This window comes from Anoplopoma fimbria, chromosome 8, assembly GCF_027596085.1.
Source record: "Anoplopoma fimbria isolate UVic2021 breed Golden Eagle Sablefish chromosome 8, Afim_UVic_2022, whole genome shotgun sequence".
Lineage (NCBI taxonomy): Eukaryota > Metazoa > Chordata > Actinopteri > Perciformes > Anoplopomatidae > Anoplopoma > Anoplopoma fimbria.
Window position 1 is genome coordinate 11,765,941 of NC_072456.1, and position 25,402 is coordinate 11,791,342.

At 38.9% G+C, this 25,402-nt stretch overlaps 1 protein-coding gene across 4 annotated transcripts; it reads left to right on the plus strand.

Moving 5' to 3' along the window:
• The first annotated feature begins 988 nt into the window (after nt 1-988).
• lepr (leptin receptor) lies at nt 989-24,624 on the plus strand. 4 transcript variants are annotated; one of them, XM_054602427.1, is made up of 20 exons: nt 989-1,294; nt 4,875-4,927; nt 6,462-6,689; nt 8,499-8,628; nt 9,535-9,725; nt 11,334-11,482; nt 12,522-12,663; nt 14,487-14,647; nt 14,798-14,897; nt 15,195-15,294; nt 16,648-16,862; nt 17,310-17,464; nt 18,003-18,156; nt 18,390-18,472; nt 18,570-18,783; nt 20,965-21,171; nt 21,296-21,379; nt 21,504-21,603; nt 21,921-21,996; nt 22,562-24,624. In XM_054602427.1, coding segments are annotated over exons 1-20 (3,519 nt in total). In that variant the 5' UTR covers nt 989-1,292; the 3' UTR covers nt 23,537-24,624. The 4 variants fall into 4 exon arrangements, with proteins under 4 accessions (XP_054458402.1, XP_054458403.1, XP_054458405.1 ...); XM_054602428.1 differs by lacking the exon at nt 989-1,294 and adding an exon at nt 2,939-2,947; XM_054602430.1 differs by lacking the exons at nt 989-1,294; nt 4,875-4,927; nt 8,499-8,628 and having other exon boundaries at nt 6,606-6,689; nt 22,562-24,621.
• Nucleotides 24,625-25,402: the final 778 nt, after the last annotated feature.

Consider the following 25,402-nt stretch of genomic DNA (forward strand, 5'->3'; position numbering starts at 1 on the left):
TCCAGGGGAAGCCATAGATGTGGGTGAGCTTAAAGCATTAAGTATCACGTTGTACCTCTTGTTACCAGTAGACTGCTTATCATCACATACAGCTGATGGCAAATCCCAATACTATGGTAGACTGAAAGATAAGTAGACTTTTTTTTATTATTAATCTCCAACACGTGATTTACCCTTTAGGAACATGTATTATTAAAAAATACCCAATGTCAAATCTTCAAGTACCATTGGCAATTTTAGAGCGTGCCTGTCTGTAAGATTACCTTTTCTAGCTCTGTCTTATGCCATAGGAATGATAAACACCTATAAAAATGAAGGACATATTGATCTGTTTAGAGACAAAGTCTGAAATGTGGTGACATGCAGACTAACTTAAAAAAAGCCCAACATATAATATATATTTATGCTGCTTCATAATCATGAATCAAGAGGTTATGTTCCACAGAAAAATTTGGCATGTGTTCATATCAACATTTTTGGCTGCTCCAGTGATGACAGAACAAGCGTGGGATGTTGTAGAGATACCAGTGTGCATGCATCCACTCGCCCAGTGTTTGCTGGGATAGGCTATGTGACCCTGCACGAGCAATAGTGGAGATGAATGAATGAATGAATGGATAAACTTAACCTTAAATCTAAATCTTTAATACAATTGTATGAAAAGGATTTTCTGTCCCCACAAGAGAGTTCTCACTATGTGATGAATACATAGTACATAAACAAAACAATACAGAAAATGTATTCAAAAAAAAAATCAAGGAATAAATAAGTGAGTAAAAAGTAAACAGAAAAGCTTTGGAATGAAAGTTTTAACCTGATCAAAGGGTTGTTCCAACAAATGCTGCTACTGTGTAGGCCTACTACGTCATTTTAAGTGTTAGGATTACCGGAGGTGTTCCTGAACACATCACAGTGGGCAGGACGCAATGTGTGTGTAGAAGCCTCTCCCTCCTCCTCCTCCTCCTCCTCCTCCTCTCAGTGTCAGTGCTGTCTACGGTCCAGGCTTGTTCAGACTCTTTTCTTTACGCCCGGAGGTTCAGTCTGTAGCTACGTCAAGGAAACAGCAGCAGCGTGTGTGAGAGAGAAAAGCGATTCAGTTTGTGGAAAGCTTCATCACTGTTGTTATTTTTGTTGTTGTTGTTGTTGTTGTTGGTCTCAGACTCAATCATGGACAGCGGACTCTGACTGACACGCACAGATCTTCCTCACCGGGGATTTAAACTCACCTGGATGAACTCTGAGTCGGACCAAAGACAACCAGGACACAAAACCAGAATAAACTGCCAGGAGCAATGTAAGATCACAGTTTCATTACTAGCCTACTAATTCTCACTTTCTACACATATGAGGTGTTTGTGGTCGGGCTACCATCCGCTATTGTGACCTTTTAAACTTTTCCATCTGTCTTCACACAGATGTGGCAAATTACTCACCATCTTCTGTCAAACTGTTTCACTTCTAATATTGACTTTGTGGTTTTTTTTAGGCTCCACTAAGGATGCACTTTACATACATACATAGATAGATAGATAGATAGATAGATAGATAGATAGATAGATAGATAGATAGATAGATAGATCTAGTTCTTGATTCAATTTTTATCTTAATTGAAAAACTCGTCAGGAATAGAAAAGCCACTTTAAATGGATATTTGTCCCGAAACAGAGAAGAGAAACACTTACTAATATAATATGCTGCTGCTGGTGCTGCAAGATTGGGGAAAACAAGCCCTGGCGCGTCTGATTTGCAGAGCAGCTTGATAAGGGCTGGGGGTGAGTCAGACCCGTATAAACAGTTGGCCAGAGCTGAGGGGCAGAGCTTCCTTTTGTGCTTGTGAAAAATAGTTTCAGGTGTTTTATCTTGATCCAAGCCTGATTGTTTCCAAATAAATAAAGGAAGCAGCAGCAAAGAGAGCACTACTGGACATCAGCAGTGAGAACTCAAGTGCTTTTTAATAGTACAGCAAATGTTGCAATAAGTTACTTTAAAAACAAAATAACAAGGTATTAATTCATTTAATGATACAGGCTGCTCATATGTTATTGAATGTTTGGCTGCTGTCCCAAATTATTATAATAATGATAATATAAAAGAACGTGTCTGGTCCTCTTACAAGATGTCTTGAGCATGGACTTCATCCGTCCCTTTCCTCTGCCGTCTTGTTCATTCATCTCACCTCACTTCTTTGGAGCAACCAGTGGCTTACTCAGGGCACTTTATTACAGTAAGTTCTGTATTTGTTTATGAATATAAATACGTTGCGTCATGATTATTATTGTGCACCAGCAAAAAAATAAAGTGTATCTGGTAATCCAACAGTTGACTCTTTGAAATGTTAAATTGTAACTAAACCACATTGTTATGATCAGACAGTGAATGTAAAAGTGTAAATATAAAAAAAAGTTTGAGTCATACTTGCTATTGGCTTTGACATTTTGATGGTCCTCACTAAGCTTGGGTGACAAGATGATAAATACTATGGCATGACATGAATTTGATACTGTTTATACTGTGACATCTATCCAATTAATATCTCTGAGTAGATCTAACCTGTGTAGGCGGTGGAGCAAATCACTTATTTTATTCCTGGCAATCTTGGATTTTTTAATTATTTTTTTGGCATCAATGTGAAAATGTAACATGATTTGTCAAGAATTGAATTTATGGAAATTTATACATTCCTATCTGATTATTTTATCTATGAACAGTTTCTCTATAAGTTGATATCATGATATATAATCACATATTACTCATTGTCCTTCCCAAATTTTCCCTCAGTTGATCATAGAGGCTTATCTTATATTAATAAAGCACTGGTTTGGATAGCGCTCAGACTAAATGTTTTTTTGGGCTAATAAAGGATTCAGGATGCTGCTTCTTTCCATTGAACATAATATTTTTTTCAAATGCAGGAGGGTTTGTTTTGAACACCTGATGGTGATGGCAGGTGTGTGCTGCACACACAAATGTTTAAAAACATGAGATCCTATTTTTTCCCAATGTCTCTCATCATGCTGATGAAGCTGCTTAGCATGCCACGATTAATTGATTCAGTGCGCCTCGTATTTGTTTATTTGGATTGCACAACCTCTGTTCCACTCTGTTATGTGTGCTAGATACACACACCAGACTGTACTCACTTCTAAAAATTTACAAGATTAAGTACACATTTACAGATAGATTGGCAATTGATCACCTTATACACTAAACACAAACTCCCTGGCACAAACACGGCGTCAAAGCGCTGTTTTTCACAGCATGCTGTGCTGGTCTTGGTCTAGCATATCAATGATTTAATAGATTTTCTCACTGGCTTGTTTGAAGTTACACTGTATTCATTTTTTGCCTTGCCGCTCACATTTTGCTTCACGAGGAGCAGGGGAGAGCTTTATAATGAGGAGCAGTGTCAATCAACATAAAACAAAACATGAATTAATTAGAGGAGCAATTTCTGAGAAGAAATAGTTACACTTCCATTGGGGAAATTTGTCTAGAAAGATCGGAAGGGTGGAAGAGAAAATTGATAAAACATAGCAGCATCGTGTTGTCCAACTGTTTTGTTGTCATTCTAAGGTTGTGTGATGATGACCTGAGAATAAAGTCCTTCCTTCTGCTTTGTGCTAGAATATGCTTTCTACATGAGTAAAAAGCAGCTCTGGAGTATTTTATCAGTGAAGGTTTCTCAATTCAGACCTCTGATTAGTCATTTTTGCTTGTTTTCCATTTCTTTTACAGCCACTAGTCTCTACCTGCCATTATCCGCCCAGTAGTGACCCCCAGTGTGTTTGCACATTCCCAGTCACCTGATTCCCATTCACTAATTTTCTTCCCTGCATATATACTAGCCTTCTCAATCTTTAACCAGATCATCTAATACACAACCCAGTCTCAACAGCCTGTTGCCTGATGCCAAACTCTGTCTTAGCCTTCTTACCAAGTACACTATTGACTACTTTTTTAACTGTTTTGAAGGATTTCATGGAAACAAATGAATGAGTAAATCACTTATTGGAGTTTTAAATTGAATGTTGGAGCAGCTAATAACAGCACAGACAGATGAAAACATGGCAAAGCGTCTTTTGTAAGTTATCTGGAAATCCTTATAACAAAAACAGATTGGTAGAGAAAGACAGGGATCGTCACACAATGAACGATAAAACCTCCTGAAAAAAAGAGATGTAGCCTAATGTGTTGTATCTAATCGATATCCACTTGTCTGTAATTAATAGTGTTAAATAACATCCAGTTTAAGATCGATCCAAATCAGCCCATTTGGTGTCAATGAAAGGGTAAAGGAGCCTGTTTGACAAGAAGTTTTGGATGAAAAAGGTACCAGACGTGACTTTACTGGGACAGTACTGTGTACCAGTAGAGACACAGCACACACCTTTTTCCCTGATGAGTCATTACATCTGTGGAGAAGTCGGTCCACCAGTTCTTCAACTGTTCGTTGCACTGGGTTGTTCAAAGTTGCGCTCATACACCTCCCACTGCTCTTTCATACTGGTTCTGTTGAAATCAGATTTTATCATCGTAATCCATTATTCTTGTTTATTAAGGCAAGGCCTGTTTTTAAGTATTTTATGTCATGCATAACCTGTAGAGATTACTGAAGAAAAAAATTTAAGATATTGGTATACCTTTCCGAAACACTGAAACCTTTAGTACCTCATTTACCCCTGCTTCATGTTGATTCAACAACCCTAAATCAACCTCTACTATCCTAGATACCTCTCTCGCTCAATTCATGTCTTCATCTGTGTCTCTTTTCTCTCTCATCTTGCTACTTTTTTTGTTTTTACATTGCAAAATCAAGGTTTTTCCTTCTCTCTGTCCATCCTTTAATTACTTGTCCCCTCTCTGTATCTCTACAGGGTTCGGTCTGTAATGTTGACAGTCTTGATGCATATCCTCCTGCTTTCTCATGGTGAGTTAAACCTCCAACTCAACAGTTGTGAACACTCAGTTTGTAGGGCCAGTAGTACCAGTTTCTTTTTTTTTGAATATTCATGTACAGCCTTTTCACATTTCCAGTTACCAGATTAATTTACCTCAGAAAGGTTCAGCTCAAAAACAGTTATGGAAGGATATAATGAAGAATACTATAGGTTATTACGTTATTCATGCAACTCCCTAATGGTTTTGCCAAGGGGGGCCTTGGATATATTTGAATCCCTAACTAAAATCTAAAGCAGTGTGCTTGCCACATCAGTGTGAGGAGGTAATGTTTGGTTTCAGGCTTTGGTACTGGCAGAGATTCTGACAATTTAATTATAGATGTAATTCTGGATGTTAATAATGTGTACGAGGAGATTGGCATTCTTAGATGGAGCTGGTTTAAATCCTGAAATCCCTATTGCTTTTATCCAATTATTGGTGGTAATTTCAGATTAATTTCCACTTGTAGCTGACATTTCTGTTCAAGTAGTACTCAGGTAACACTGGTCACGATGTTTAAGTCTAGATAATCTCCAGATACAACACAGGACGCAGCAGCCTCATACCAGTGTTGACACAGTATTCTTATTTCCCGTGTGGAGCTCATGTGCTGTCAAAATGAAAACCACCGTACAGTCTTCTTTGACAGTAGAGTATGTTATTCTCTACCAGTCCTCAAACCTACGTACTGAGTTTCACCTGAGCTATGTCACTATGACATCAGGTGGTGAACACTAACAAGGTCTTTGTGCTTCTCTCATGACTCTGTTTTGCATTTGCAAGACACAAACACAGGTTGTCCTTAAAACTGTTCTGGCTGATGCAGTATGTCTGGAAAAGAGGTTATATTGCACAATTTTTGGGGGAACATAAAAAAATAAAACACTATAAAAGTGTTACAAAACAGCTTTCACCCAAACCTAACCTTATTTCCTTCCTCACCAATACTGCCTGTTCATCGCTTTATTTAATGAAATCTTATGAATGAGTTATGTTTGATCAATGACTTTTTATTATAACAATGGAAATGGAGAGCCTTAATATTGCAACATTGGCTAGTAAAGATCAGGTGCAGTAATGTCTACATGAGCAGAGAATTTAGTTGCTCTCCTTTGTTTGTTGCAATCAGAGCTTCTCTGTGATTTATTTATATGCAATACATTGCTTAGTACAAATTTAAATCATAACCTGTATATTACAATCTCAAAATATTTTTATTTGCAAAAAGAAACAATTCAGACTCAACCTTTTTTGCCTATATATATATATATATATATATATATATATATATATATATATATAGATAGATAGATAGATAGATAGATAGATAGATAGATACAATGCAGTAGCCAGTCGTTTCATTGAGAAATAAAAAAAAAAAAAAAACAACACATATTGTAATTTGACTTGTCTGATGCAGAAAATAAAATACAAACTTAGAATATGGATAAGACTCTGAATATTAATGTGGTTTCTATCCATGTGTCGCACCTGAGTTAACGTTCTTGCCCCTCTGTGAGCAGGTGCTCAGTGTTCGGAGCCTGAGGAGGGAGCCTCTCTCCATTCTGGTGCCCTGGACCTCCCATGGCAGGATGAGCTGTGCTGTGACTCACCTTCAACCCGACGCACTGCGGAGGGAGACGACACACACGCTCCGGGGACAAACTGCTCTGAATCACACCACCAACACTACCCACTCTGCAGCTTCAGGGGCTCGTCAACTGAATCACACCCTCATAAGTCCTCTGGCGGTAAGAGTTCATTCAACACTGGTATCCAAAATGTTTCTTAATAAAGAAAATGTTTATTTCAGGCTAGTCGGTTGCTCCTGTCCCTGTTGAAAGAGTCAGTGCACATGAAGTCATGTATTTCACACCATGTCTATATTTTCAGATGTTGACATCAAACATGAGCCCATTAATATCAGACGTTGCTAACCAGGTTTTGGAGTGGCATATATAATCATCAGGCTTCCTAACAACCATTCGATAATGGGTTTTCTCTAACTGCAGCAATGCGGCTGTGAAATACCACTGAGGCTCCTATCATTTTTTCACTTCGTGAGCCGTAACATCCGGCAATTATCTTGACTTACATGCAGTGTGGTGCCTCCAGTGTTTTACTCAAGGGCTGTGTTCCCTTACATCAGTGGTACATGTCTCTAAAAAGACAATTATTGAAGTGGCATTAATTTGTTTTTAATAGTAAACATTGAGGTTGCAGGTTAGTGAGGCCAACTTGTACCAAAGTCACAAAACCTTTTGCTTTTAGACTCAAAGATCTTTTTGTTGAGATAATCTGTAATGAAGAATGCAAATGCTTCCCATAAGAAAAAAAAAAAGTGCTCTATGGGGTCATTCATAGACATGCAGCGCTTTTAATGATATTCAAACCATTTTAATTCACAAGAAACCTCTCAAACTAATATAGTAGGATTTTGAAGTCTAATATACTGAAGCTGGTGCTTTCTACAATTAAAGTATCCAGCAGCGTCATTGTTAGAGAGCCTCATGATTCTTCCTGTAGTGTCATCACTTGGCATTAATATAGATGCCTGTAAAGCTCACCCGGACAGGCTCATTACCCTTTAACGGCTTTTCAGCTGGCATCCCTCCTCCCATCAGGGTGAGTGACCATGTGAGTCTTGTGCTGTCAAGTCACAAGATAGTCTGGCTCACAAGGATTCACATTTATCAGAACAACAGAAACAAACCAGCCGTTTCTTACTTTTTTCTACACTACAACACTGTTTTCTAGCAAGAAGAGAGAATACGCAGGTCATTGAGTTTAAAGAGCAAGTGTGTGGGACCAGTTCAAGTGAATCATAATTATAAAATGCTCTCTTGGTATTTTCAGTGTGGGGGGGAAGGTTAGGCAATATTGAGACATGAGGTAGGGTCAGAGGATTTGTTTGGCATGCACAGTGTTGTTTTCATCAATCTTTGAGGCGCTGAGATTCATTCATATCACTGGTGATTAGCACAGACCTTTCAGCATTAAGTCTTTGCAGTTATGATTTGTAGCCAAAGACCTAAGCTGTGCCTCCTGACTGCTCTTGAGAGTCTGAAAGGGTGATTCAGCTCCGAGGTCACTAGTCGTTTTGTTCTTTCCCGTCTTCTTGTTAGTCATACCTATTTTATTCCAAAAAAATAAAAATTGTTGCTTTCAGCATCAAAAATACCTTCAAGATGCGTGTGGGTTTGCAGCAGGCAGAGATTGAACAAAAAAAAGACCTCTTGAGTACACCATGTGGCCAGGACCAGTTCTGTTGTAGATAATTAGTCTAACATGCAAAAATGTCTAACATAAATAATAAACTTTCCCCTTTATATACAGAAATATTTACACCTTTTTTGTGAACTTAATTACCTGAAATCCTAAAGACTTTTTCCCCAACCTGACTAAGTTCCCGCATGCAGCTTTCATATTTCACTCTTCTCAGAATACGAAGCTAGGCCGTTTTCTGAGAATCCTTCATTTGAAGGTCACAGTCCGCTGATGTAAATGACACGGGGAGCTGACGCTGATCTTGCTACTAACATGTAATGATTTCCTCTCAGGCACCTGTTCGGGCATACTGTGCAGAATTGATGAAAACTGGGAAAATTTAACATGTGACCTTCAGCCTCTCTTTCCACCATCAACAACGTCAGAATCTGGTCTCATGGCAGTCAGTCTACAGCGCCTAGTGTGAGTATTAAGTCAAGAGCTGTATATCTTGTAACGGGTGGTGTGTGGACCTAAGTGCAGTACGACCAGGAGACAGAGTAAAGCTCAGGAGCTTTATTCAAAGCAGAACAAACAGCAGACAGACAGGCAGGAGATAACTCACGGGGTATATTCCACTCTAGTGAGTGCTGATCCGGCAGACAAAAACCAAAAGGAGCGAAGGCTAATCTCGTGGTCGGGGACAGAAGGCTGAGTCGGTTAACCGGGGCAGAGGCAAGGTAGGAATACCGTGGTCTGGGACAGAAGGCTGAGTCAGTTACCGGGGCAGAGGCAAGGCGGAGAAGTCCAAACAAGCGGGGTCGGCAACGTGAAATCAGTCCGGGGAATAATGCTGGAAGGTCTGGCATAATGTGGAGAACGATCTGGCAGTGAGCGTGTGTGAGACTGGGGTTTAAATACTGCAGGGTGTAGGTGCAGCAGAGTGAGCAGGTGAGAGTGATTGTGCTGATGAGGTGGGTGTGGCAGACAGGTGCACTGCATGAGGCTGATTAGGTGAGTGAGGGAGAGTGTGGTGAGAGAGAGGGGGCTGGGCTGTGAGCTGAGAGAAATAGTGCAGGAAGAGTGAACAGGCGTGACTGTGACACATCTGTTAACTTGGAATAGCAGAGGGGAAAGCTGGAGGGCAAGGTGATATTTCAATCATGTAACACAATCTACATGAGAAGATAAAGTTGCCCAGTTGTAATGGAATTATAGTGTATAGTTTGTTCAAAGACTTCTCGTCCATGCTAATGAGATAATGTCATATCATTTTGGACATTCATTGATATTTAGCTTTGATCACATATTTTAAATTATTATTATAATTATTTATACTTTGCATTGAGATAACAGAGCAACTCAAGTATGTTTCTATTTATTTCTCAGGTCACAGAAAGACGACACAGAGGTATATGACGGAAATTCTGCACCTGATAATCCCGTTGTCTGTGCAGCGAAGGATTCCTTCATGTGTTCAATCGCTCTTGGTGCTGCAACAAACTTTGTCACCATGGTAACCATCAGCATATCCGACGCCATTGCTCCGCCTGTTCTCCTCAGGATTCCTGACCGACCTGGTATGAAAAGGATTTGTTTGTCTCATGCTTTGGTTTCTATTTCTTCACTCTTCAGTTGTATCTTTTTCCATCCTGTCGAGGTTACACTGTCATTAGTAAAACCTTAATTATTGAAATTTGCTTTTTCTGCTCTTGAAATTTAACTGCCATATTTCTTTCTATAAAAATGCAATGTTTGAATGAAGTATCATGATTTTAGATAGCTTTTATAACATTGTTGAATTGAAGTTAAAATAGTTTGAGTTGTTTGCTTGTATGCCCAGATTCTTAGCTTATCTGCATATGAATGGATACAGGAGATAAGCCAATAATATACAGATGATTAATGGGTATTTGGAGCCTGAGTTATGACTAAAAAAAAATATCAATTGTATGGCTGCAACTGGTGATTATTTGCATTATTTCTTTATAAGAAGAAAATTGTGAAAATCACAATTCCTTAGAGCCCTTGGTGATGTCATCAAATGTTGTGTTTGGTCTTTCCAATAGTCCAAAACCCAAAATATTGCATTGACATAAATGAAAGACCAAGAGAAGTTGCAAATTCTCAATCTAAATTATTTATCACGTATCAAAATAGCCAATAATTGTTTCAGCTTGAATTCTTTTTTGAGCCAATATTCGTTTACAGTTTGGCAAATTTATCATGCTTAATTAGTTTTTAACAGTTCTTGTTTTCTCCGTAACCATGGAAACAATCAATCGCTGAACACCGTGTATTTATATTAGGTTATGACTGTAAACTTTTCAGTTGGATGGCACCTGATAACATAACGTCATTCTTTTCTTTTTTAAAGAGAGTATCTTGTTTCTCATCAGGTTGCATGTTGAAATTAGCCCTTCCTAAGAAAAAGTAGCAGTAGCATTCCGTAGAATAAATTGTTGAGCTATTACTCATAATGTTGAGTAATCACTTTCTCCCTGTAGACATCTGTATGTGTCATAATTGAGACGGTCTCACTTTAGTGAATAAAAGTAAATATAAGTCACACCTCTGAAATCCTCCTGAAATGGTAATTCAGTCTTAATATTAAAGTCAATATACAGCACGGATGAATCATGGGATATTCAAAATTCCAAGCTACATGGTTTCATTAAAAATCCACTTACTGGCATTTAGGTGTGTAAGAGATATATATATATTTAAGACCAAAAGATGAAGTGAAACTAAAGCAAGCAGATAATATTTTGTCAATCATTTTCATTAACTCAAGATGTGATTTATTCATTAATTTAATATTGATAATCCTGGCTTGAGGACAAGATTATTGATCTTTGTTGCATGAAGATAAGAGCAATTACAGCAAATGGAATCTTTAGATATACAGTGCTGTTATGTCATATTAACAAGTGACCTTAAAGCTGCACAGTGGAGCTTTAAATCTCTTCCAGATGCAAACTCAGATATTGTAATTGTATGAGCCATATGGCAAAAATATTCCTCTAATTTTATTTGCAGTTATCGTAATGATCCTTTGGATTTAGCAACCGTTGATACAATGTGAATTGATATTAAACCAGGATCAAAGTGGAAATTTGATTAACGGTATTTACTGCTGTGACTGTACAAATGTGCTTCTGTTTTAGAGATCTGCTCTTTTTCTACAGTGAAACCGAGTCCTCCAGCCAACCTGTCACATGTTCAGACCATTGAGGCTGAACTGATTTTACACTGGGACGACCCGTCAGACTCTGATATTGGTCCGCTGAGATATGAAGTCCGACACTCTCCCAACGTTGCTCATCCAGCATGGCAGGTAACACGAAGCATTGATATAATATCACATCAGTTGTGATACCATGTAAGAGTTTGCTACTGCACCCATTGGGAGTCATGTGATCTAAAAACATTTGTACCATCTCATGATAATGAACCTTTTATATAGGATTAGTAAAGTGTAATTAATTGCTTTATTGATTGTTACTTAACACTTAGAACATTTGGGTTTACAGGTGTTGTTGTTGTTGTTGTTATACTGTTATACTAATCCAATAATAAATGCTGTTGGCTGTTGTCATTAATAAAAGGTACATTTTAACACATCAAGTGGTCCAAATAAATGGACCATGATCCATGTAAGTGGTCAAACGGTCAAATTACCTTTTTTTTTTTTTACAACCCATCAACGCAAAAGTTGTTTTTATTAAAGGCTAATGGTTAATTTATAAAGCATCTAAATCCACTAGTTACAATTTATTAACACTTGACCCCTTGAAAAACACTGATGCCTTGGTGATGAGCTTCATGCTTTCATTTGGTTTAAAACAGGAAATATTAAGTGCAGATTGCAAAGAAAGTTTACGCACCAGCTGCTAAATATGCTTCAAACGGAGAAGCTAAAATATGCTGTCAGGTGTTAAAGAACTTAAAAGTACATTGATTGTGATGATTCAATAGAGAAACTTACACAAGTTAGTCTTAACCTTGAGTGAGTCACACATACACTTACTGTATTTGCTTTTCACTGCAGCAGTGCTGCTTTTTTCGCAGCACAAATTTCCACTGACAAGACATTATGTTTACTTAGTGCGACTTGCTCACAGTCACTTGCCATTTTAATAGCCTCATACAGTGTACCTAAGATTCAACAGTGCACTCAGTGCTCAGCAGGGGATCAGAAACTCCATGATACATTCAGGGGTCTGATTTTAGACCTTTTTTTGAAATATTGTACCCCTTAATCATGGTTCTCATCACTCAACGTTAACACGGCCAACTATCCTGGAATCAGTTTGCTGCGTGTGTGTGTATGTGTGTGCTTGTGTGTTTGTTGAATCCCTCTCTGCTGTGTCCAGGTGGTGTCTGCACCTGCAGAGCCTAGGTTATCTCTGGAGCTGAAGCCCAGACTGAACTACACCATCCAGGTTCGCTCCTCCGGCCTGGACGAGCCTCCAGTGTGGAGCGACTGGAGTGAACCTCACCACATCTACCTGGACAGTAAGAAGCGTTACCTGTTTGTATAGTGACAGAAAATCATTGAGTAATGCTAAATACATACAACCTGATATTATTTTTACTCACACCGTTTGTTCAAGCTGGTATGCTTTTGCAGCTGTTTTCCACTCTAATGTAACCAGAGTTCAATGACTCCCTGGGGATTCTTGGAAAAACAGCATAGCCTTTATTTAAATGAGCAGAAACAAACTGACAGAGCAGTTATGTTTTATGGCTCAATAGATGGCTACTTCAGTCACTCGACTGGGTTGTTCTCCTTGGGCAGAAGGGAGTTTTGTGACTGCATCTTGATGGTATCGCGGTAACAAAATCTGCCCACAGACAAACAGACATAAACACCTGGCAAAGTAATCAAAACTGCTTCTTTGGTATTTCCTGCCATGATGACAAACACAAAGACTTACAAAGTGAAAATAATACCAGCCATAATGTGACGCAGACGATAAAAACTCACTGGTGCTGTTCTGAAACTTGATAGTGGTAGGTGTTTTTTGTTGTTTCACAGCTACAGCAGCAGCTGAACTGAACTGAGAGGTAATTTGGGTATTTAATGGCTTGAGTGAGATTACAGAAATTTCACCCTTTTGCAACAAATTTGGCCAGCCAACATTTTAAACCTTTGCTGATGGCTGCTATTCAACACTCATCACTGTGGTAGATTAACCTCAATTATCTCTCCGGTGGATTTATGTCAATGCTGGACTATTAAAACTAGTCTGGCTCCTTAGCTATTAATGAAGAAGTCATTCCAGTAAGGGTCAACGTCAATGGACTCAGAGCCAGAGGCCGTTCTCAAGGCTAGTGACCAGCTACAAACCGTAAAGTATTACATAAATAAAGGAACAAGTCACAAGCACTAAATCTGTTCCAAGAGCTAAACTTGAAACTGAAACTGAGATGTGAGAAATGAGACTGAGATTTGTTTGTGTGACCTCTGAATGATCCTTTTAATCAGAGACTGTAAAAAGCTCTTGTTTGCTGGTTGTTAGTGTTTGTTCTGGAACATAAGACTGCTCATTAAAATGTGAACCTGAGGGCTTTAAACAACACAAGTCCAGTATTTGGCTGTGCTTTGTTTTGTCATTAGACATCTGTGTGCATACCTGTGTCTAACTTTTTTGTGTACACATGCATGTGTATGTCTCATGATTACACTGTCTGTGTGTCATGGTGTTAAAAGTCTGTGAGACTCAGCAACTCTGAGTCATATCACCGAAACAAAAAAATTAAAAAGTTTTGTTTCTATGTGTATCAGCAGTAAAATACATTTGAACAATGATGAGTCATAAGACATGACTTTTTTCAATTAATTTGAAATTTTTCTTTTGTTGAGCTCTTTACCTATTATGCTTATGAGTCATTTTTCTTTTGTTGAGCTCTTTACCTATTATGCTTAGGAGTCATTTTTCTTTTGACTCCACGCAGATGTTTTGGTTGGCTGCAAACTGAAGGATTTCAAAATCCCTGAAAAAGTTTTTGGTCTTTTGTAAAAAAAGTCTACATGGAAACTGTTGGTGAATGGGATTGAGTTAGATGTTTGTTCAGCTGATGGTCATTGTTCCATTCTCCTTTGTTACTTTTGACATTTTTGTTTTATATTTAAAAACAAAACAAATTGTGCAATACTGAGATCTCTAAAGAACATTATAAAAGGTGCAATTTCATAAGGGAGCTTTTGGAAATAAAAAATACATATCTATATGTATATGTATATGTATATATATATATATATATATATATATGTGTGTGTGTGTGTGTGTGTATATATATATATATATAAATCATGTTTGTGTGTGTGTCTGCAGCTGTGAGCTACATCCCTGAGAAAGTGGTGGCGCGTCCAGGGGAGAACGTAACGGTGTATTGTGTGTTCAACGACCACAGCATCAATGCCAGCACGGCTATGTGGATGCTCAACTTCCAACAGCGGCTTCATCGCAGTCAGTACCACCCAGTCAACCAGTGGGTAAGAAAATAATATATGTTCTCCCTCCAGAGCTTTTTTGTGTTTCTGGGAACATTTCCAAAAAGTTTTAATGACTTCCTTGTGTATTTTTAGGAAAGTACAGTTTATGTAAATAACTTAATAGATCTGGCTTTTCCTTTCACAAACCAGGTCAGCCAGATTACAGTACGTCCTTCCGAGACTCGAATGTATGATCTTCTGCAGTGCACTCAGGAGTGGACCATCCCATACAGCCAGATTTACGTAGAAGGTGAGCATTGTTTCATCAGCAAAGCTAAATATTACAGACAGAAATCATTTATTAACACATGGATGGGCTTTTTCTGCAGTGAAAATGTTAAACTTCAACATTTCACCTCTGATGTTTTAAAGTTCCCCGAGGTCCCTTTTTGACTCAGTTTTCCATCCCAGTGAACAAGACAGAAAAGACTTGGCAACATGTGACAGCACATAATGTGAACCAAAATCATCTCAGAGCACAGAGGCTAGTTCTGGTGAAGTTTTTTTTTTTAACCTAAACAAGAGCGTTTCTCCATGCGTGTTTCAGGAGCCTCAATTAATATAAGCTGTGTAACCAACGGTGATATCGATGCTATGGACTGCAGCTGGAAGAACACACAGTGGACTAAACCCCAATTCAGATCCAGGTAAAGCAGCAATTTATGTTTGAAAGTAGCCGCCTCATTTTAGTGTTGTCCCTTTGGATGTTTGTGCAATCTGTGGCATTGTTAATGAAACCTAAAGCTCTGTGCTGAAAAACTGGAAGTAACTGAACACAGTGTACCAGGCAGAACATTTAGTGAACACACCCTAGATATTGTTGTGTGAAGTGATACCAGGAAGTGTATTTCATCATGACTTCAGACCTCACAGCCATAGAAACCCCTGCACTCAAAAACACTAGAACAATGAGGACTGACTGAATGATGGAGTTTGTTTCATAACTCCCTTGAGGAGCATTGCTACATACTTCCTACTTTCCCTGCCTCTAATTCTCCATCCTGATATAGAAATACACCACTGTGTATTTAGATGTGTGAGATTTTTTGCAATTTAGAAGTGTCAGGATATTCGATATTTTAAATTTAAGTTGAGTAATTCCATTTTTTTTACAATTTACATATTAATTTCATAGTTTTAGAAGATGGCGGCAAGAAACATGAGCAGTCAGACGATCGTACAGCTTTTACACAAATCCCCAAACTCATTTTGCAGTGAAAATGAAAGTTAATCCCCAAACTGTCTTCATCACACATTACAGATCAACTTCCTAGCTAACTTTGACCACACTGGCTGTAGTTGTGCGAGAAATGACTAGGGAGTTATGTGAACCACAGATAACACTGTTCGACAGTTTTCAGCTGACTTCAAAGAATACACAGGAAGACACAGAAACTTTGCTGCCCGTTTTGATATCCATCCATCCATCAATTTTCTTCAACTGCTCATCCTGGTCAGGGTTGCGGGGGGGACATTGGGCGAAGGCAGGGTACACCCTGGACAGCTCGCCAGACTATCACAGTGCTCGTTTTGATGTTTTGTATAAATAAGCTTCATTATTATTAATCACACAAGATATAATTTTGTATTTAACCTTCATTGCACAACATGTGACTAAAAGCCAACAATCTAGCGTTAAATATTAAATATGATGGCATGCATTGTGCGGTGATCGGCGGTGATCGATACCGCGCAGGACTGGCTCATCTCGAAAGAGCCTATTACTTTAGGCCCCACAGATGCCTCGTCTTACCTTATTTCAGCAAAAGTTGCCTTATTTTGGTGACTACAGCTTTATCACAAGCAATACAAATAATGTTCAAAACTCCAAAAAATAAGAATCATCAGCTCTTATCAGAAACTGGAATTATCCTTTATTTTATCCCACTTCAGGGTCTGACATTGTATTATTGGCATTCAAGCTGTGTTGATCAGATTGTATAAAAGGGAAAAGAAAAGGCCTTCTGGAATAACGTGACTTCATTTATTGTTTATGCCAGGTGGGCTGACCTACCATGTGATGTGATGGAGGAGAGGGAAAGAGCGGGGGAGAAAGTGGGGAAGATGGGGCCCACTTGCCTGCCGGTTCAATCCAGGCTGAAAACCTGCACCATCCAGCCTCTGAGGATGAACTGCTACAAGCTGTGGCTGGAGGTGCCGTCCCGGCTGGGCCCCATCAGGACTAAACCCATCTACCTGACGCCCATAGATCATGGTGAGCAAGATGGATTCATGTGTGGAACATATCACAACTAAACAGAAACAATTATTACTGTAGGTATAATTTTTCATTTGTTTTCAAGATAAAATAGAATATATAAATCACTAAAGTATATGAATTTCCTCCGGTTTAATTGAGAAATTCTGAAAAATCTGGAATATTTTATTTGTATGAATCAAACTGCAGTTTTTGAGACAATATTATTAGTATTGTATTAAACTTTAAAAGAAATCAATCACAGGAAAAAGTTGTAACGTTAGTAGAGAACCTTAAATATAATGGTTAAAGTAGTGATTGCTGTTGATCACAGAAGAAAAGGTGTAAATGTCATGACACATGATTGTTGTTTAGCAATATTTGTCAGTTTTTTTTTTTATTACTCTATCTATGATCATGTATGAGACAAACTCACACTCTTCCTCCATGTTATTTCCCCTGCAGTTAAACCCCACACGCCCACTAATGTGAAGGCAGTGAGCCGAAGCACTGGGGCACTGATGGTCACGTGGGAGCCTCCGTCTCTGCCAGCTGAGGGGCTTCAGTGTCAGATTCGGTACCACTCGCCCTCCGCTGTAAGAGTCCAGCCGGAGTGGAAGGTGAGATGCTGTGTTGGATTGTTTACCAACCACAGGCTTTGATTAAAAGTTTGGCTAAGTGGCACTATGGACGGCATTTCACTAATCTTTATGGAAAAACAATTATTGTGGGAGGTAAATAGACGATGCCTTCCAGTACATTGCAAACTGGATGATTATCACAGAGAACTCTCCAACTCATTTCTGGTCATTCACTATTGTTTTATTTTTGAAGCATCCGGAGGTCCAGGACTCAGCTGGTTAATAGTTGAATATCTCCTTAAATGATACAGGATACTTTGACATGACCTCAAATGGTCAGTTTTACATGATCTGATACCAACTAGTATGAAACCATATTCCTGTTTTCTGATTGAAAAATTATTTTAAATGTTGGACACATTCTAATATCAATATGATGAGAAAGATGAGGAAATACGTTTCTCTGTTTGTTTGGATAAAATTGATAGATGGATGAAACAAATGGTTACTCCACAGGTCAGATATTCTCCATTTCCTTTATCTAAAATGAGCTCAAAATAAGATGTCATGCCCTCAGATTCAGAAACCAGTGTGGATTTCGTGGATGGAGGTTGCAGTATCGGACATGTGCCGGGTGTATGTGGTACAAGTACGCTGCATGCACACCAACGGCACCGGCTATTGGAGCGAATGGAGCGATTCCGTTTACTCGACGCCTCAGAACAGCAGAGGTACAGTACAACACCATTATTTTCAACCCAAAAATGTAAAGAACATTAACCTTAAGAGATGAATGCTACAGCTAGATGCCTGATGTAGTAGTGACCTTCTACATCCCTTCTGACCATCTGATTTTAGCTCTAATGAAAAGCGACCCATACGATACTCATTATACCATATCCTCCACCACTAAAACACAGTGATGTAAGAGCTCATGTGATGTAATTGTTGGTCTCCCCGTCAGCTCCTGAGCATGGCCCTGACTTCTGGAGAGTCCTCCAAGATGATCCATACAGGAACCAGACTAATGTAACTCTGCTATTTGAGGTACACAAACTGAAAAATATAAACATTGTCAGGCTTGTCATGAAGACATAACTAAATATGATAGAAATGTTTTCCTTTCCTGCTTTTTTTTGTGCAGCATCTCCAAATATCAGGGCGCTCTTACTGCGTAGATGGATTTATAGTCCAGTACCAGGCGTCCAGTAGCTCTGTGATCAGGGAGCAGATCGAGCTGGCGTCGTCCCACAGCTTTCAGTGGGACCAAGAGCTCCAAACTGTGACAGTGGAGGCCTACAATAATCTGGGGAGCTCCACTAACAACATCAACATGACGCTGGAGAGACAACCCAAACGTGAGTGAGCTGGTATTCTCAGCGACTTCTTTTGCTCTTTTTGTTCCCACATGCTCAGAATTACATTATTTTTACAGGACAATTCAATAAAAATACTACAAAGACACAGTATTACAGCTCTTGTTATGTTGCTGTGGACAGTGGCCCACGAACATAAAAAGTAGTAATTTCAGTTGAATCTTTGAATGAGAGTATTCCTGTTCCAACATGATCTGTCACTTAATTCAGTCAACAAAAAACATGATTTATGACATTTATCAAGCAAAAATGCAAAACATTCATTGGTTTTATCTTTACAAATGTGACTCTTTGCTGCTTCTCTTTTTTGGAGATTGTTTTGGACAATTTAGGTGAATTTGTTCAAAATTTCCCCCAAGACATTATTCAATTCAACCTTTCACTTTTCTGCATATTTTATCGACTAAATAACTAATTTGGTTAAATATCAGGATTAATTGATCGTGAGAATAATAATGAGCTGCAACCCTAGATTCAAACAGTTGCCTTTTCTTAAATTTCATTTAACCTTTATTCAAGCAGGGAAACCTAATATCACTTCTTCAAAGTGTCATGGCTGAGAGAGGCAGCTAAAGCAGTGAGTTACAAACAAACGAAAGAGAGAGATAACACAAAAAAGCTCCAAATCAAAATTAAATATGAATGTGATTTAAAAAAATCAAGAGTTTCTGATACAATCATGTAAAAGACATATACAGCCAGAAGAAAGAGCAGACAGTTTAATTATATTTCTGTAACATGTTGTTCTGTTCCAGTAAAGATTTAAAAACTGTAGCGGAGATCAAAAAGTTTTTCTTATTGCATTGTAAAAAACTTTGCTGGGTACAAAAGCGAGGGTGAGACCAGAAAGATTCATGGTCGGTGTTATACTTACAGACACAGGTGCACATGAACTCGAAAGAAAAGAACAAGGTGCTTTCCATTAATGTTTTTCTTTCTTTACAAATAATGCAAAAGATGGCACCACACAAAAAGGGGAACATGAATGTTTTTTAGTCTTTCAGTTCCTCTCGGAAATATACTTCTCAAAGAATATCACTTTCGCTGCCTTTTTTGAGGTTGTTGTGCTGAGGAAATGTACGCCAAAGCTGGGAACTCAATCAGCTATCCATTAGGGCATGCTATTTGAAGCATGGGTCTCATGAAAACACTGATTGAGGCAAAGCTGCCATTAGCTTTAGTGTAGTAAACATTTTTAGCAGCGCTCTAACTCAGGTGTTTTTAAAATGGCAGTTCTCTGTTAAAAACAGTGGTGTTTATGTCTGACAGTTGTGTGCCTCTTTCCCATTACTCATAATTCAGGGTATTTTCATGAAACTACTTTGCAGAATCAAAATGGGTTTTCCATTTCTGCCATTAGTTTTACAGAGAAAGTATGTAATACATTTCCCCATACGCATTTTGAGAGCATGTTTTCATTGTTATTAGAAGCTAAACTAAAGCAAAACAACTGACGTTGACAATTAAGGACATACGGTGGCTTATGAATCACATAATCAGCAAACCATTAAGTGACGTCTTGAATGGAAGCATCTGCATTTGTTAGGTTTCTTTTCTGTTTTATTCAGGTGTTTCTTTCATCATCAGTCTGTATATGAAAAAACATGCAATTAACAATATTTTTATATCAACAATGTATTAACTCTTTAACATTTACTATGTTTAAGATGTCGCTTGTAGTGACCTACATTTAATTGTCGTCCGACCCTACAGTCTTTAAGCTCAATGTTTTCAGCACCACTACTTTACTAATTTAATTCACTTTTGCTTCTCCTCTGTTTTTTTTTGATCGGCTGTAGCACACAGCTGATTTCTGCCAAAAAACCTTTGTGCATTACCACTGCCCCCAACTGGGCACAAAATTACTGCAGGTTTAAAAGTGACATAAGCCAAAACATTGTTCAGTTGTGGTCCTCATAGCATACAAACCCGCCAGAAAATCATGAATAAATTACACATGAATGTCGATACTTCCTTAAAACACCAAATAAAGGGGTTTTTTTTGGTGCAGAATGGTGTTTCATCCCTCCAGTAGAGTTACAGTCTTAGAGAGTACATTTTATTTTGAGTTCCCTTTGTCATGCAAGTGTAACAGAACTTGAACCACAAGACAGAAGTCCCCTGAAAGAATTGTATTCACTCTTTTTGTTCTCTCCTCTCCAGGCCGCTCTGTGCGTTCTTTCAGTGTGTTGGTTATCAACAGCACCTGTGTGTCTCTGTCCTGGAGTCTGTTGGACAACAGCTCTGTCCCTCTGTTCATGGTGGTCCAGTGGGCTCCACAGAGGCAACAGGACTCTGATCATCACAAGAGCCGGAGTGGGGAAACATGGGCCAGACTGCCCTACACAGACCGCCCCATCTATCTGAGAGGTGAGGGGATCTCTGCTGTGTCTCTTCTTTTTATTGATTTATTGCTCAGTGTAACTGTTTACAGTGTGTGTTACTATATAAGAGCGAGTAAACTCAGCCATGTCCTTTCAATGCATCATTTCAGGTGATTTATTAGGCTCTGAGCAGTCTGGCTTCTACTTGTACCCAGTGTTTGCTGATGGAGAGGGGGAGCCAATGTACGCTATGGGTATGCACCAGTTTTCCGGCTGTTATAACAGCATAATATTCAACATTAAAGATTTAAAGATGACACAATGCCAGCACTTTTGTTGAGTTGTTAGTTATAGGTCTGATGTGTATTTTTCCTTCAGTTTCAACCACCAGAGGGGACCCTGCAGCCTACATGCTGTTGATGATCATCTCCTTCCTCGCCATTGTCCTGTTTGTCACCCTGATCCTCTCCCAAAACCAGTAAGAGACAACTGTTTTGTGAAAAGACAATTCTCCGAAGACACATTTACAGCAATTAAAATGAAGATTGATGTTCAGTCACAAAACTTGCTGTACACAAAAAAATACCATGTAAAAGCTGTGATATTAAGTTTGGAGTGTTTTAATGCGGCAATATCAATCAAATCTTACTAAAGACACTTGACATGCAGTAGGTCACAAGGTTGTAATTACACTTGATGTCAGCTAAATGGAGATGTGGGGAGGGAGGGAGGGGAAAAAGCCTTAAGCCAGAGAGATTGAAGCTAAATATCTTTATCTTTGGAATTTTTTTCCAGGATGAAAAAGTTTGTGTGGAAGGATGTGCCCAACCCAAACAAGTGCTCCTGGGCCAAAGGACTAGACCTCAAAAAGGTAAAAATGAATATGAAACTAAAGCAATTTTATTCTTAAACAATGACTCATGTCATGAACATGTTAACATGCATCACTTTGGGAAATACGGTAATTCTCTTTCTCGCAAGATTGAGAACATAAACATGATACATATGATACTACAGCCAGCAGCAGGTTAGCTTAGCCTAGCATAACAACTGGAAACCGTAAACTTTGCTTCCTCACTGTGGCAGTAAGACTCAAGGAAGTTGCCTTTCATGGCCAAGAAAGAGTCCAGCACACAACACCATGTAAAACCAGAACTTGTTTATACACTTAGTGTTTTTTTAAATGGATAAAAAAGATAACGGGACAACACAAAGTAACGTGTTAGTTTAACTTTGGAATTGCTGGTGGGCTTATCTACATCTGTCTGCTATTGTATGAGTAGTTTGCTATGCTACCCCATCAGAAAATATGCAGTTCACTGCCCTACTTAGCTACTTCTCATCATAATTGCAATCTCTGCGATTTCTTTTCTTGCTCATATGTTTTTATATTTTGAAAACTAACGCTTTAAATATGTTTTTGCACATCTTTCTAGGCTGAAACCTTTGACCACTTGTTCCGACCTCAAGAAGGCCTGTCAGCCTGGCCGCTGCTCCTGCCGTCTGAGAATATTTCCAAAGTCGCCATAGTTGACAGTACCGATCTCTCAGCTCTGACCACAGCTTTAGTCCAAGCCCCACTTGTGTCCCTAACACCCGACCCAGCCACTGTCTTATCTCTCTCGCTTCCTCCAGGGTTTGACTCGGAGGTCAACCAATTCCAGGCCATGGAGAAGGAGGGGCTTATAGGTGGAGCTCCTTCTTTAGCTCCCAGTCTGGATGCTTTAGTCAGTTCAAGACCAAGAGTAGATCAGTTACAGCTAGACGATCTCCCAGCAGACCAGCCCCCAGGCCTCAATGACAGCTCTGCTCAGTCTTCAGTCACATATGCCACTGTGCTGCTCTGTGATCTGAAGCAGGAGCAGCAGCCCATTCATCTCCACTACAAGGATGGCAGCGGCAGCAGCTCCAGCGACGAGGGCAATTTCTCTGCCAACAACTCTGACATCTCTGGATCTTTCCCCGGTGGCCTGTGGGAGCTGGACAGCTGCCGAGGTGGAGAGACGGACGACCCGCGGCGCTCCTGCTCCTACAACTCTGTGGAGGAGCTTTCTGAAACGTCAGAGCAAGAAGATGAAGAAGAAGAGGAGGTGAGAGAGGAGAAAGACTTGTACTATCTTGGAATGGACTATCCAGCAGAGGATGAGGAAAGCGAGGAAGATGAGGGGCTGAGAGAAGAAGAGACAAATATCAAGCTGCTTAAAAATGTAGTTTTGAACAGAGAGGACTGTTCCGTGGAGTCGCACCCTTTGCTCGTCCCTGAGGGCTCGAGCGTGCTGCTGTCAGTTTCAACGCAAGACTTTTCTCCTCTTTACCTGCCTCAGTTCAGAACTACTCTGTATACGAGGCAACTCAAAGCTCAACCACAAGAGGCAAACCCCAGCTGTGACTCTCGCACAGATTGCATATAAATGAAAATGTGCGTCTTTAAATCACTCATGTCATTGAAAGTGCCATGATTCAGCATTTACCAAAGCAGATTTGCACATGTTCCTTTAGACACAGTGAGGTGAAATGTAAATAAAATACATGACCAATGTGTGATTGCAAATTGATGTTCATCAATGCTGCTATTATGTGTTGTGGGAGAAGAGGTCAGGATTGCACAATCCTCATTTATAGACACTTATTTTTTTGAAAGCCAGATTCAACTGTGCCACAATGGTCCTCTGCACTCGGTAAGTGATGCAGAAGCACCTGCTGAGAAATCTGAACCATTTAAATGGAGTTTAGGCAAGTGGAGCAATGCACAGTCCTCACAGAGAGCAGCATGCAGACTGTACAAGCAGTGCATTGGTAAGGAGGGGAGTAATAGAGGTGGTAGTCATCTTGTGGCATAAAACATAAACATGCATACAAACAGCATATGGGATATATGGTCATACATTTGATGCAATTTAAAAAAAGATGTGAGAATGCTTTGTGTGCCTACATTCACTCATCTGGTGCCACTGTAATGTAGAAAACGAATTTAATTCTAGAAGAATAGATAGGGAGAGAGAAAAGGCTCATAATCTGCACAGTTTTGGCTCATCAAAGCACATTGAACTGTGAAGGTAAGGCAAACCTTGGATGTCACATCAAAGCTATCAGTGTGAATATTTATAATGCAGGTTAATGATGCAAACAGATGTAGTCTGTGTGTGATGGAGGTGATTATTGAACACAGAATTTACTGCATTTTTAATCAGCCTGCGCAACAACATCTGCATGCACTAACCCACCCACCAACCCAAAGAATGTCTTTTTGTAGTTTGTGTTGTAATGTTTTTGAAACTTTGTTACAGTTTGTTAGAAATGTGACATCATTTTCTTTTTCTGTGTTTGGCCATTAAAATAAACACTGGCTTTCTGGTGAAAAAAAAAAAGACAAAAGAATGTATCTTTGAAACAAGAAGAAGACAGAATTTAATGTATTGAAAATATTGCTTGACAGAAATTGTATATTGAGATATTCCGTCTATTTTTCATTGTGAAAATAAAGTGTTTATTGTGAAGTTTGTCTGTTTTGTGTAACAGGTATTGACATGATCAGTGAACTGTGCAAACATGTGCAAAAGTGGAAACGTCAGGCACTCAGCTTTAGAGGAGCATTGATATTCAGAGTTCTCATAAAAGCCTTTGATTGGCTTACAGACGGTAGCTTTAAAGCAAACACTGCCAGTTTCAACCTTGACAGCTCTTCATTCAAATGAAGAGACAATGCCTGGTCTGACTCTTTTAGAACTTTCTAATTGGGTAATTGTGACAACAGGTGGGAGATAACGAGTGTCATTCAGGGATTACTGACCAAGGATCTCACAGTCCCAAACAAGTGACAAGTGAAACTCCAAGAGACAAACACGGTTATTGACTCAAATAAAAGACAAAATAAAAAAAGGTCAAACATTAAAAATGAATGTGTTACTCATGTCATTTCTTTAATTTATGCCTTAATACACTGCTGAATCAAGTTTGAAAACTGCCCTCTTTGGAGTGTTGCGCTATACCAGTATTGACAATAACTGTGATATAAATATATATTAAATACATAATAAATATTGATATTATGTCCAGAAATAATAGACAAATTAAATGTATTAATAAATAATTAATATTGTGTAAATAATCCAGCATCTCTTTAATCATTATATATATATTGTTATGGTTACAGACTCTGTATTCACCTCCCTACAACCATATTTTGAGTGTAATTAATTTCCCAAAAGAGGCTAAACGCAGAATAAACTAATTTAAAGATAAATTTGACTACTTTTTCTATAGATTTCGCGATAATA